General features: G+C 40.0%; 1 protein-coding gene across 10 annotated transcripts in view; it reads right to left on the reverse strand.

The window, feature by feature from the left end:
• The window catches only part of PTK2 (protein tyrosine kinase 2), a 187,245-nt gene that overhangs the window by 14,888 nt on the left and 159,824 nt on the right, over positions 1–12,533 (reverse strand). For all 10 annotated transcript variants that reach the window (XM_063174736.1, XM_063174746.1, XM_063174712.1 and 7 more), the window contains 4 exons: positions 7,203–7,314; positions 4,831–4,917; positions 3,523–3,660; positions 1,702–1,833 (listed from right to left, as the gene is read on the reverse strand). In XM_063174736.1, the coding sequence (XP_063030806.1) occupies positions 1,702–1,833; positions 3,523–3,660; positions 4,831–4,917; positions 7,203–7,314 (469 nt within the window). The remainder of the gene's footprint in view (positions 1–1,701; positions 1,834–3,522; positions 3,661–4,830; positions 4,918–7,202; positions 7,315–12,533) is intronic.

The following is a 12,533-nucleotide window of genomic DNA, read 5'->3' on the forward strand; positions in this document are numbered from 1 at the left end:
CTTCACTTCCTCAGGGCTAAATCTAGAAACTCACCCACATTCCTTTTCCAAGAAACACCCACCTACAAACTGAATATTCTCCTGACACACATCCTGCTATGGGCTCAAAGGCACCCTGTGACTATCAGCAGCTCATTTAGCTCCTAACAGGGGGTATAAATTTGTAATAGGCATCCAAGGGTGAACCTCAAAGTCTGTACAGTCAAAATGTTAATGTGGACAGAAAAAGAACTGAAATTTCTTATGGATTACAACTCCCCAGCAGAATAGATGCAAGTGATATGGTGTTTCCTCACAATAAAACTAACACAAAATGGAAACACAGCAAATCTCCCCCAAACAGATGCTATGAGTGTATTACAGATATAAGAAAAATCAGCAAGTTCCTTCTCAATGTCAATTTGGGGGATGATAAACACCCTAATGGTCCAGAGACTGAATCAACAAACACTACAAATAATCATTTATTCTACACAAAAAATCAGAGTGTTTTCTGCAGAAAGTTCCCACACAATCTACTGCCACCACTTGCAATGTCAATGCCCTTTTCCCAAGAAAGCTGATTCCACAACAAGTTCTTGAGCATCTTTCAAGTTTTAATTGTCAGTGGGAGGAGTTTGACCTCCTGGGTTGTGTAGGTCACAAGCAAGTGGTGCCACACAAGACTGGAAAAACTAATGCCTAAATTAGGGAAGAAATTTTCCTTTCCCTCTCTTCAGACCAAGCAATCTGGGCACAGGGGTTTGTTTGCTGTCATCCCAATGGGAAAATGCAAATTCCTAAGGGGACTTCAAAGGAAACCAGTTTCAACACCCATTAATCAAAAGTCTCTTCTTAGCTCAGGGACAATGTGGATCTCAGCTAGAACATGTCCTGGACATGGGGGAATCTACCAGCAGCTCCAACACAGGAGATTTCCAAACTGAAACATTCCTTGAAATATGCCTAAGGTCAAGCACAGGGCTGCTGTCTGTCACAACCCACACACAGCTCTGTAAATTCCCCCCTGTCCCCTGAGCCTCAGGCACCCACAGGCTCCTGGTGACATTCTACTCCCACCTTCTACTCCATCCGTAGCCATCAGCCTCAAGCAGGAGAAATTTAACACTCAACTTGAATTTTGACAACTGGGAAGCCAGAGCTGAACCAAAAACCATACATGAGTGGCACTGACAACAATTCTCTGTGGAATTGCAGAGAAACACCATCAGAACATCCCATTACCAATGAATTCTTCTTCCTGCTCGTGGTGAGGTTCAGAGCTTTTCCCTCCTCACAGAGCTCTCTCTTATACTATTTCTTCCCACTGACATGTGCCATTATTCCTCCAGGGCAAGGCTGGGTACAACTCTTAGCACAGCCACTACCCTTAGATGGTTACATCTTCTTTAGGGGTAGAGTTCTGTGTAAGAACAAACAGGCAACCTCCAGATGGGCACAGAATTATACCCACAACTTCCCCCACACAAACACTCAACTGGATAAAATGAGATTCACCAAAAGCCACAGCTGTTCAAGAGATCTGAAATACAGCTCTCACTAGCCCAACACTTATTTTAAAACCTGTTTCCAAACCCACATTTTGGGGGTCCTGTATCCTGTAAATTTTCTCATTTCACAGAAATGACCAGTTTTAACCAGCTGCAGTACAAAACCCCAAAATCAGAAGGAATTAAGAAGCTCTGTGAAACAAAGAATTACCAGGAATCGTTCTTCTTTTTCGAGCCAGCGCTGATCCTCCTCCATCTCCTGCTGCTGCCGTATCAACCTCTCCTCCATGAGGTGTGTGGGCAGAACCTGGCTCATTCCACGGATGTCCAAAGTGCCTGAATCCTGCAATCCACAGGAAATTTATTCAGTCTCACAATTTCCAATTCCTATCGACAGGTACAAGAACTTAGAGATGATAAAAGGAAAGTTTTTTACAAGTCAATTCTCAGCAGCAGTCAAGCAGAGTTTCTTCAGCTCCTCAAAAAGCTGAAGCAGAGCACTGGAAGAAACTCCCTCCAACCCTGAAGTTTTTATCTGCCTTGCTCTTAGTCACTGCAACCAAAAAAGATTTGAAAGATTCTGTTCTGTTTTTCAGCAACATTGTCACTTCCTGTGTTGCACTTCATTTAAGCTGGACAACAAAACCAGACTTATCAATCTTGTTTTCTTGGTCTTGAGCAATAATGTAACCATCCAGTTGTTAAAAGCTACAAGATACATTTTTTAAAATCAAAACAAACACACTCTTCAGTGTTAGCCAACAGCGGCAAAGCATGTCACAAAAACATTTTTAATGAATTTTTGTCCAAATATTTATGGCTGTCTTAAGCTTACAAAGCATGTCACAAAAATATTTTTTAATGAATTTTTGACCAAATATTTATGCCTGTCTTAAGCTTATAAATACTCCACATACCATACCCCAATGCTGCCTGGAAATCATTAGGAAACAGTGTATAAATTAATATTTTTTTTAAAAGTTAAGGGAAATTTGGTAACAAAGTTCCCTGTATTTCAGAGACCACTTAAATGTTTATCAGGAACACAGGGAATAGAGCTGGTTAGAGAAGAAAAAAAATTAAGACAGAAGCTGCACAAACTGAATCTTTGTGGAAGGTGAAAATGGATTTAAAAAGTGTACAACAATGGAGAACAGGAAAAAAAAGACAGGAGGTTAAAGGGGGAATTAATTTGATGTTCCTCAGCAGCTCAGTGCAATCATGACAGGCTGGAGAGCACCCAGAAGGAACTCAGCTCAGAACAGTCTTTCAGACCCTCTCATTTTCTCTTCTGGGTAAGTTACTAAGAAGCCTCAATCCTTCAGCTGTGCTGGGTATCTCCCAAGAGATTATTTTATGAGTGTTCCCATCTCTGTGAACAGCAGTAAGTTCCAGTAAAGTCTTCTCTTAACAAACACCAAATATTTGCTATCACTCAGTTAGATAAGTAGTAACAACTTCATCAAGAATTCATGTGAAGTGACAATTCATGCCCAGCTGTCATCATAATATTTTCTGAAAAATCTCTTTGCCCAGGATTCTTTTGGGAACCTGAGAAGCCTCAGAGAAAAAGGATAACAATGTTATCTCATTTGCTTCTCCTGTGTTTTGCTGCTTTGGAATGTGGTTGGAGATTATTTATCCAATATGTGAATTGTTTTTACTTAATGACCAATCACAGTCAGGCTGTGCTGGGACTCTGAAAGGAGTCACAAGTTTTTCTTTAGTATCTTTTAGCCTTCTGTCTGTATCCTTTCTCTATTCTATAGAATAGTTTAGTTTAGTATTCTTTAATATAATATACATCATAAAATAATAAATTAGCCTTCTAAGAACATGGAGTCAGATTCATCATTCCTTTGACGAGGGTCTCAGAAAATACAAGACCCAGTTGACTGCAGTGAGGCAATTTTAAAAGTACCATAAAAACTCAGTTCCCCTCTAACAGATCTACCTAAATAATAGAAGTAATACAATTTATAATAATAAAAAGTGCATTGAACTGTACAGGACACAGTGTCAGATCTCCTACCTCCATGTTTGGTTGCCACACTGGTATTTCCTGAGGCCGATGGTTCCAGGAATCTGTTTGATCCAGGAGAGAAGCCTGCCCAGGATAAATGCTGCCTGCCATGGCTGGTATCCCATGAGAACCAGGATAGCCAGACACCTTTAGGGGGCAAAAAACCCAGCAAGGGCAAAAATAAAGAGAAAAACAGAGATATTAGTAAGACCTGTGCTTCCCTATAATGGAAACATCTCCTCCAAGACATGAAAGTACAGAAATTACTCAATTCAAGCAGACACTGCAAGGGAGGAGGAGAAGCAACATCAGAATAAGGAAGTTGAGCCAAAATATGACACCTCTGTTTTAGGTCTTTGAGGATGCTCATCATAACATAACTATTTTAGAATAACTGCAACAGGACACAAATACAGCTTTTGAGGAGAAGTATTTTATGGTGCCTATCAAACCAGCAGCATCAGAGCATGCTCTAACCTCTGCAGGCAAGGAGATCAAAGTCCTCTGAGGACAAAACTCAATCTATAGATACATATGTAAGAGCTCCACATGCAGAGTTCATGTTCCAGATAATAGGAGCCTGCAAGCATCACCCTACAGAGCCCCATAAAAATGTACCCCCTGCTGTATCTTACAGGCTTAAGGCTTGAGTGGCAGCATGTAATTAGTGTGCTGAGCTGAGTGGCCTGGGAACTTCTCCACAGGAAAATCCAAGTAGTTTTAATGAGCCTGAAGTACTTATTAAATCAATGAAAACCTCCCTCTCTTCATGGAAAAAAATCCCCTTGACTGAGACAGCTGTAATATGGCTGGAGCCTTGAAAAACCTAAAATTGCTCAAAGTCCTTTAAAGACAAACTTTTGTTCTGAATTTCTTCAGCAGTTTTAGAAAGAAAAGCAAAACCTGTGAGTATACAACGAGTTGGAGCTAAAGGCAGCAGCTATCAGGACACAGAAAATAAAATACCAATGACCCCAAGGAAAGGCCCCCAGTTAGTGCCATTTTATAAAGCCAGTGATTTCACAGCTCAGCACAAATGTCAACATGAACACCACACTCCCTCAATAAATATGGAAATGGCTGATGTGTTTCACTGCAGTTTCAGGAATCTGAGTACCACATCAGATGTGGAAATATTTACCATCTGGAGTAAACCTACCAGGCTCAGTTTGGTTTTTTTTTTTTTTGCCTATGTAAAAAAAACTCAGAACTGAACTGAATTAAAATAAACCATGTAAGAAGTGCATCAATCCCACCAGCTGCATCTAAACCAACATTTGTAAAAAAAACCAACATGCATGGTATTAAATATAATACCTGGTAATGATTTGGCTGTACCATATGCTGTGGGCTTGGATAAAAGCCTTCACTGGATCTGGGGCTGGGGTAACCAGGTCTACTGGGCTGTAAAGAAAAAGGAATTTTTAGAATCATTAAACACACACAGCTAAACACAGAAAATTATGTTTCAATGAGACAAACATTTACAGGTTTGGCAAACTTCAAAAAAACTCCAAAACAGATTTTCTGTAATTACTTTTTTTAAACAACTAAAATTAAGTTTTCGTCCATTTTTGCTTGGCAATGGATGCAGCTGAATTGTTTGCTCAGTATGTCAATAAATAATTCTTGCTCTGTGAATTCTTTGTATTTATTTAATTGCTTGCACTCAATGACCTGCTCTGTTCTGTTCAACTCTAGAGAGAACATCATCTAAGAACCTAAGTCTTAAATCAAAATTCCAGGTGCAATACAGCCTTGTTTCCAATTTTTGCTGTTAATTTGCTGCTTTTGTGACTGTTCTCAAAAGTAAATTCTTTTGTTCCAGTAAGAATAACACAAACCAAATGGATTTATTTGCATGGCTATTTCCATGTGGTATTCTGAGGTATAAAGTTAGTTCTGATTATTAACTTCTGTGTAACTAATTACCTCAACACGGAAATTGCTTTTGATCTTATTCAGAATATTTCCAAAGGTATAGTTGAGGGTTTCTTTTTGAATAAGGAACAGCATTGCTGGGTATTTCAGGAGGAGAAAAATTAACAAAAGAGGGAAAAAAACCCCAAACTTCATCATTCTGCAAAGGGCTCTTTCAGTCCTTCTGGCAGTTAAAGGCACCATATCAACTGGATACTGCAGAATTTATCATTGCTTGATGAAAAAATTCATTCTCATTCTGGGCTAGGATGTTTTCTGTCTCAGGATTCTAACAGAAATATCACTGTGAGATACAAGTGATCTCATACAAGTGATGGATTGTGAGACCTGGGAATTGTTTGAGGATGTGCAGGAGCTTTAAGACCTGCAACACAATGAATGAGCAGAAGAACAAAAAAAAATCAGTTGTCACATTAGAAAATTAGATAATAATCAAAGAGACACTTAAAGCCTCATACCTACAAGATTCCACTTGTTCCAATGTCATTATTAAGCACATTCATATTTTACACAAAAGAAATGTATAAAAAAAGCTAACCAACAACAGCATCAGAAATACAGTGAATTTCTACAAGGACACAGCAACCCCCTCAAAACAGATTCTCTCCAGTGGAAGAATTAACTGCATTTTTAACATCAACATAAAGGTGCTCATTTCAAATTTAGCATTATGCTGGTCCAATTTATGCAATTTATCTGCCTCTGTAACTTGGAACATTGTTAGATAAACACCAAATCCTGCTAATTCATCTCAGATGACTGAACAGGCTGATGGATTGTTTGGTGTTTCTAACTCTGAAATGAAAGCAGCAATTCCACTGCCCACATTTTCTATTTGCCATCAAGATACCAAAATGCAGAACTAAGCTCAGAAATCTGATCTATCAGGCAACAACCTGGAAATGGAGAGAAAAACACCCCAAAATCCCCAGACAAACACAAACTCTCCCCCTCCCTTCAAACCAACACAAGAATTTGCCTTTCTATGAGTGCTGGAGAATGTGTGCAGCACAAGATGCCACACAAGTACTCCTGGAATTATTATCAGAATTATTAATAATTAATTATTATTCCAGAACCAGGAATTCACCACAAGCTATCAGGACACAGACAATACAGTGGTGACTGCACAAAAATAAATTCTTCAAAATACAGGCTTGAACTTTCAAGTAACAACTTGCAAAAATAACTCTGAGGGGAAGCAGAGTGAGAGGGAACTGGAGAGGTTGGACTCCCACAGCTGCAGAAGCCATCAGTGACATCCAAACAGGACAGAAATGAAAATGAAGTGGAAACTAAACCACGTACATTACTTGGAAACAAACCCCTCATTTTCTGTCCAGAAGAAGGAAAATGCAATTAGCTGACTCCTGTCCTGTCACTAATGTGTTATAAATAAACTTCATGCTGGCCTGAGAGCTCATTAGCCAACAATTTACAGGAGTGCTACAAGCAAGAAGGGAAAGGAAAAGCCAGGAGACAGTTTTGTGGCAGCTGTGGGGGTTTCTTTGCAATTTCAAGTAGAAACAGAAAACCTTTAAAGCAGTATCACAGTACAGATCAGTTCTGAGCACAGTTCAAGCAGAGCTGGGTCATTTCAGGCAAAGATTCCCAGATGGGGACAGAAGTGGCCAAAATGCCATGGTCTGAACCAACCCATCAGGGCAGGCTCTGAAGAAATAAACTGAATAAAAAGCAAGTTTCTGTTTGTTTTTTGTTAAACACACATAATTTGCAGTCTTAGCTACCTTGGGAGGAGCTTCATCTGATCCTCCTGAGTCCCAGGACACCGTGACTTGTCGCCGGGATTCCATTCTCATTCGTTCTTCTTGCTGCAGCTTCTCTTCCTCCAGTATTGTACTAAGGAAAACACATTGCAATCAAGCAAAATTCCAATTTCAGTGACTAACAAACCTCTCCCCACAGCCCTTGCATTTTTCAGACTAATAAACAGTACTTCACTTGAAATGCTATAAAATCACTGAGAGCCAAACTTATTTTACATCCACTGGTTTTGTGTCTGAAAACCAGTATCAGGAAGAAATATTTCTGTAGGATTACCAGGGTGCTTTTAACAATGAAAACAGCATCAATTTTCAGAAAGCTGTGGTTGATCTCACACACAATTTTTTTTTCCATAACAGTTCTTTTTATGTGCAATTACACAGAGAAGTCCTCAAAGACAATCAATCAAGCACTTACTTGCATGAAAGCTTAATCTTCACAAGAAAATATTCTACTGAACTGCTGCAAAGGTTCAAAACAAACCGAAAATGTTCTTTACTGAAACTCAAGAGCTTCAGATCACTGGGATTTTTTTTTTCTTTTTTAAAAGGAAGCAGTCAGAAATACTCCTTCAGCTCTTACATTTTAGCCTAACCAGGAACACATTCAGCAAAGCAATTTAGCAAAACAGAAAGATCTGACAGTATTCACTCAGCTTCTAAGCATTCAGGTCAAAAGGCTGCATTTTCACAAAGTACAAGACAGTAGTAAAACCAGTTTGCTACTTACCACTGTTCTGACTATTAAAAAGCCTGTTTGAAGCTGAACGTGCTCCTGCTGCCCCCACAGCCAGCCTCCTCCCAGCTCTGCTATGTGGCTTATTAATGTTGGATATTTGCCATTTGAAAAAGACTCAGAGAGAAGCTTTGAGAGAGGGAGCTGCCAATTCCTTGGAGCCGCACGCTACGCGGACGCTCTGGAGATGTGAGCAGGGCAGATTATTTCCATATCACTGTCCCCAGGGTAAAGGCAATCCTGTGGAGGAGCTACTCCAGTTTCTTTATCACTCAGGAGTTTCCAGAAACAAAGCTAAGTTCTGAGTTTATAATCTCCTGTTCAGTCTGTTAAACAACCACCCAGAATTACTCATTCAGGGGATGAGATCAACTCCAGCAATCTATTCTCATCGTGAAACTTCACTGCTTATTTCAAGAATAAATTCCTGCTGGAGACAAGAACTTTGCTTTTCCTTACTCAGCCAAAAAAAACCCCAAACTATGCCACTTCTAAAATGCAGAGAAGCTTGTCTCTCTGCAGCTAAATCAAGTTTATAACTATTGCTGCAATTTCAATCCATCATTGCTGAAGCAATGCAAGAATGTGGAACAAAAGCAAAATCAGACAAGTAATTTGTAAAAGTCACCCTGCTAGAACTACCATGGAAACACAGCTACAGCCTAACAGAGGGAATGAAGAGAGAATCATTCTATTTTACCTCTCTTTTCCTTCAGAATAAGGAAAATGCAAGATTTTCTACTTGAACCTATGAAGAACCCCTGCTTTAGAACTATCTCACACTTCAGGTACCCTGTATTTTTATGCAGCATGAGAAAGCAGCCAATGAACCATGATTATCATCTTTTAAGAGAAGGATTAAAAAACCCCTCAACAAAACAAGACCAAAAAAAAAAAAAAAAAAAAAAAGGGAAAAAAGAAGTTTGCCCAGATTAATGAAAGAGAAATGAATAAAATGTAGGTTTTTAACCAAGCTGTCGGTACAGCAGTTGCTCTAATCTGAACAAAAGAATAGAATGAAGTTGGCTGGTAGTAGCTGGCTAAATTTAGAGATGGCTTACTGACAATTTGGGGCCATGTGTGGAATTTGTCACAGCACAGTCCTGGTTTTCCATAAAAAGGAATGAAACCCCAAAACTCTGCTTTGCTATCAAAGCCATTTTATCTCTGGTGCCCCAATGTGCAACACCATCAGCTTGTATCACCTGAAATGACAAATTTCTTTTGAAATTACTTCTTTTTCTTAACACAACCTCAGCTTTTTGCCTTAAAACTGCAGTTCATCCTCCCTGCTTGTGCCATCAGGAGGTTCTTTCCCAGCAGCCCAGAGCAGCCTGGCCAGAGGCTGATGGGCTGCAGCAGCGGCATCTGTACTTGGATGCCCTTGATTCTGCTGACAAGAATATAAAATAGAAATGCCTCAGAGAAGCACTACTAGAAAAAACCACAAGGAATAGAAATGACTCACAGAAAGGTCTTTGTTTTCACAAAGGGAAGACCGGCCCGTGGATGAAGGAAGAGTGTGCCAAGAGATATTTTTGACGTTTCCTCAGTGCAGCTGCTCAAGTTCTCTGAACAGTTTATTAGAATTTGCAGAAGGTCAGGAGAAGTCAGATCTAGGCATATTTTCCCAAACTGCACATATTTTTAGCAGCAAAGAGGAGCAAGCAGAGAATTCTATCCCTGTGGTTCACCTAGCAAACCTTGAGGTAGGACAGGCAAATTTAACTCAACTCTGCAAGGTGAAGGCTCAAGAAAAATCTCAACTATTAAAAGTTTGCATAATTGATAAATTTACTTAATTTACGAAGAACTTCTTGCTGAAATTGGCCTGTGACAGCAAAAAGGAAACATTTATGGGGACCTTCAGTGTAGGAATATTTAAATTACTAAATTGTATCCTCATATTCCAAAAGGTACAGCAGCACCAGTGTCTCCTCTACAGTGGTGTGGGAACCTACATCAAGTGCTGACCCCCAAAAATCAGCTTTTTTATTTCCTTCTGCCACCCAGAAATACAAAGTTGGATGCAGAGGAACATACTTGCAATATTGCTCTAATATGAAAGCACTTTTATATGGATTATAGACTATTAATGGTCACAAGAAAAGAACAGAAGAACAGCAAAGCATTTTGAAGCCTCCATCATGCATTTGAGGTAGGCGTTAGTCTTTTTTTTGTTAGAATGCCATAAAAGAAGACTCAAACTGCCCTCACCCTTACCAATTTTCATTTATAAGCAACATTTCAGGATCTACATCAAATGCAGTAACAAAAAGACTCAGGTCCAGCTCTCATCAGTTAATTATCTCACTGTTGTCATAAAACCAGACTTTAAAAGCATAGTATCTGTCTCTTTTTTCCCCACATTCATTTCAGAGCTGTTCCAATGTGACCTGCAGCCCCAGGACACCAGTGGGGTGAAACACTCTGTAAAACCTGTGACCAGCAATGGGACACAGTGACACTGTCACCTCTGCTATGACACAACTGCTCCTTGTTTTGCTATTTGTAGCAAAGGTACTTTAAACAAAATTTGTTCCAAGACACAGTGAAAAATGTGATGAAATTACATTAATTTGAAAATTTAAAGTTAAAATCCTTTTATATTATTTATATTATTTTGCAAGACAAAAAAATCTCTTCTACACAAAACCAGCAAGGCAACACACACTTCCCAATTTTAAAAAACCCTATATTTTAATTCTGACCAAGTCAGAATTGCAAGAGTAGCAGGGTAGCACCTCACTGCCCTGACCTAATCTGACTTTTAACCCCCCTCCACCCCTTGAAAAGGGGACTTGGAATGCAATGATAAATTACATTTGGAAATCCACAATCCACCCATTTGTTTCTGTGTTTGCTGGGAACACTGACTCAACCACATCCACTTCAGACAGATCAAATGCTATAAAATTACTACTCTAATAACAGTACTTAAATTCATATGTAGCAACAAATAACAGTGCATAAATTGTGCAGAAATCAGCACCTTTGCCTTGCACAATCTGCTGCAAATTCAGTTTGGGTAAAGCAGCTGTTACTATGAAACAGAAAAAGCAGCAAATAACAGAGGGCATGTGAAATGCTTATGCTCCCATCTACGCTATTCCAGATGCAGAAGATTTTTCCCAAAGCCATGAAGTTTTTTTTTTCATTAAACCAGAGAGGAATGAATGCTGCAGTGCTGTATCTGGCTCCAAACAAACACCCAGCCTGCTCTCAGCTTGAAGAGACTGCTCTGGACAGCATCCAGAACGAGCAGCAGCAACACCACAGGGAAAGGCCACCAGGGAAATAGATTGTTTTTGCAAGTTCATGGGAATTTGAGTTCTGAAACCAAATCCTGCCTGAGACTGCCTCATCATCAGGGAATTGGCAACATTTCCAGTGAGAGGCTGGCTCTGTCTGGAGCAGCAAAAGCAGCCCTAAGGAAAACCATGCTGCCTAAATTTGGGAGATAAAGGTCACTGGTTTGGTGGGGCAGAAAGTTCTCTGCTTTGGTGGGAACAGAGTGAAAACTGGATTTTAGGGTTGCAGTGGTCCCAGGAGAGAGGCTGCCCTGTAAACAAATCTTCAAATGTCCCAGCACGAGGAGCCAACACTCCTCCACAGTGGGTGCACTTTCCATGCAGAATGAGATGGAAGAGGCGCCTGGAGGTCTCAGCTCTCATCTCCTGCTGAAGCTGGGCTCCCTGCTCAGCAAGGGCCAGGTGCTCTGAGCCTTTTCCAGTCCAAATCTCAATGTCTGCCAGCATGGAAATTCCAGAGTCTTTCTGGGTGACCTGTTTCAGAGCTCACCCAAGCACACTGGGAAACATTCTGATGTGTAACCAACGAGCCCCTGCCTTGCTGCATGCCCTGAGTGCTGGTTCTGAGGAGAGCCAGGCTCTTGGGCACACTCTGGATTTACTCATCCTCTTTCTTTCCTGGTGAAATACTCTCCCTGCTTGGCTTTCCACACCACAGCCATCTTCCAGTCACTCTTTAAAGGGCTTCATTCTCATCTGTGCCAACCAGCTTTAAGTTAACAACCAGGCTGCAAATTATCAATCATCCTGTACTTTCAGAGCCAAAAAGAGACAAAAAGCAACTGAATTGTCAATTTCCACCTATTACCCAAATCACACAACTGTGTCACATCTTTTTCTTGCAGTCCTTGACATTCCTCCCTTTGTGTTAAATCCACAGAGTCAAGAGGATGGGAAGTTATCTGTGAGAAGGGTCAAGCCTTTCCTTACTTCTACAAGTAATTAGTCTACACAGGAATTCCCAGAGTAACAGATGGTGGAACTGTGTGAAATGTTAAGAATTAAGAAAAAACTTTAAGGTCTTCCAGTTGTCCACACATCAGCTCCGAGATAACATCATAATTACATTCAAATTGTCTCTCATTTAACCTCCAGTGAATTATCTTAAACCATCAACATTCAGTGACAGCAAAAACATAATACTATGAAAATAAAACATGCCACAAAGCACAACTTTGAAACAAAACCTGTAGTCAAAGCAAAGAATTCAACAGTGAATTACAAGAATTCCCAGTGTGGATTGTCAGT

The sequence above is a fragment of the Melospiza melodia genome, chromosome 1 (assembly GCF_035770615.1).
Source record: "Melospiza melodia melodia isolate bMelMel2 chromosome 1, bMelMel2.pri, whole genome shotgun sequence".
Classification (NCBI taxonomy): domain Eukaryota; kingdom Metazoa; phylum Chordata; class Aves; order Passeriformes; family Passerellidae; genus Melospiza; species Melospiza melodia.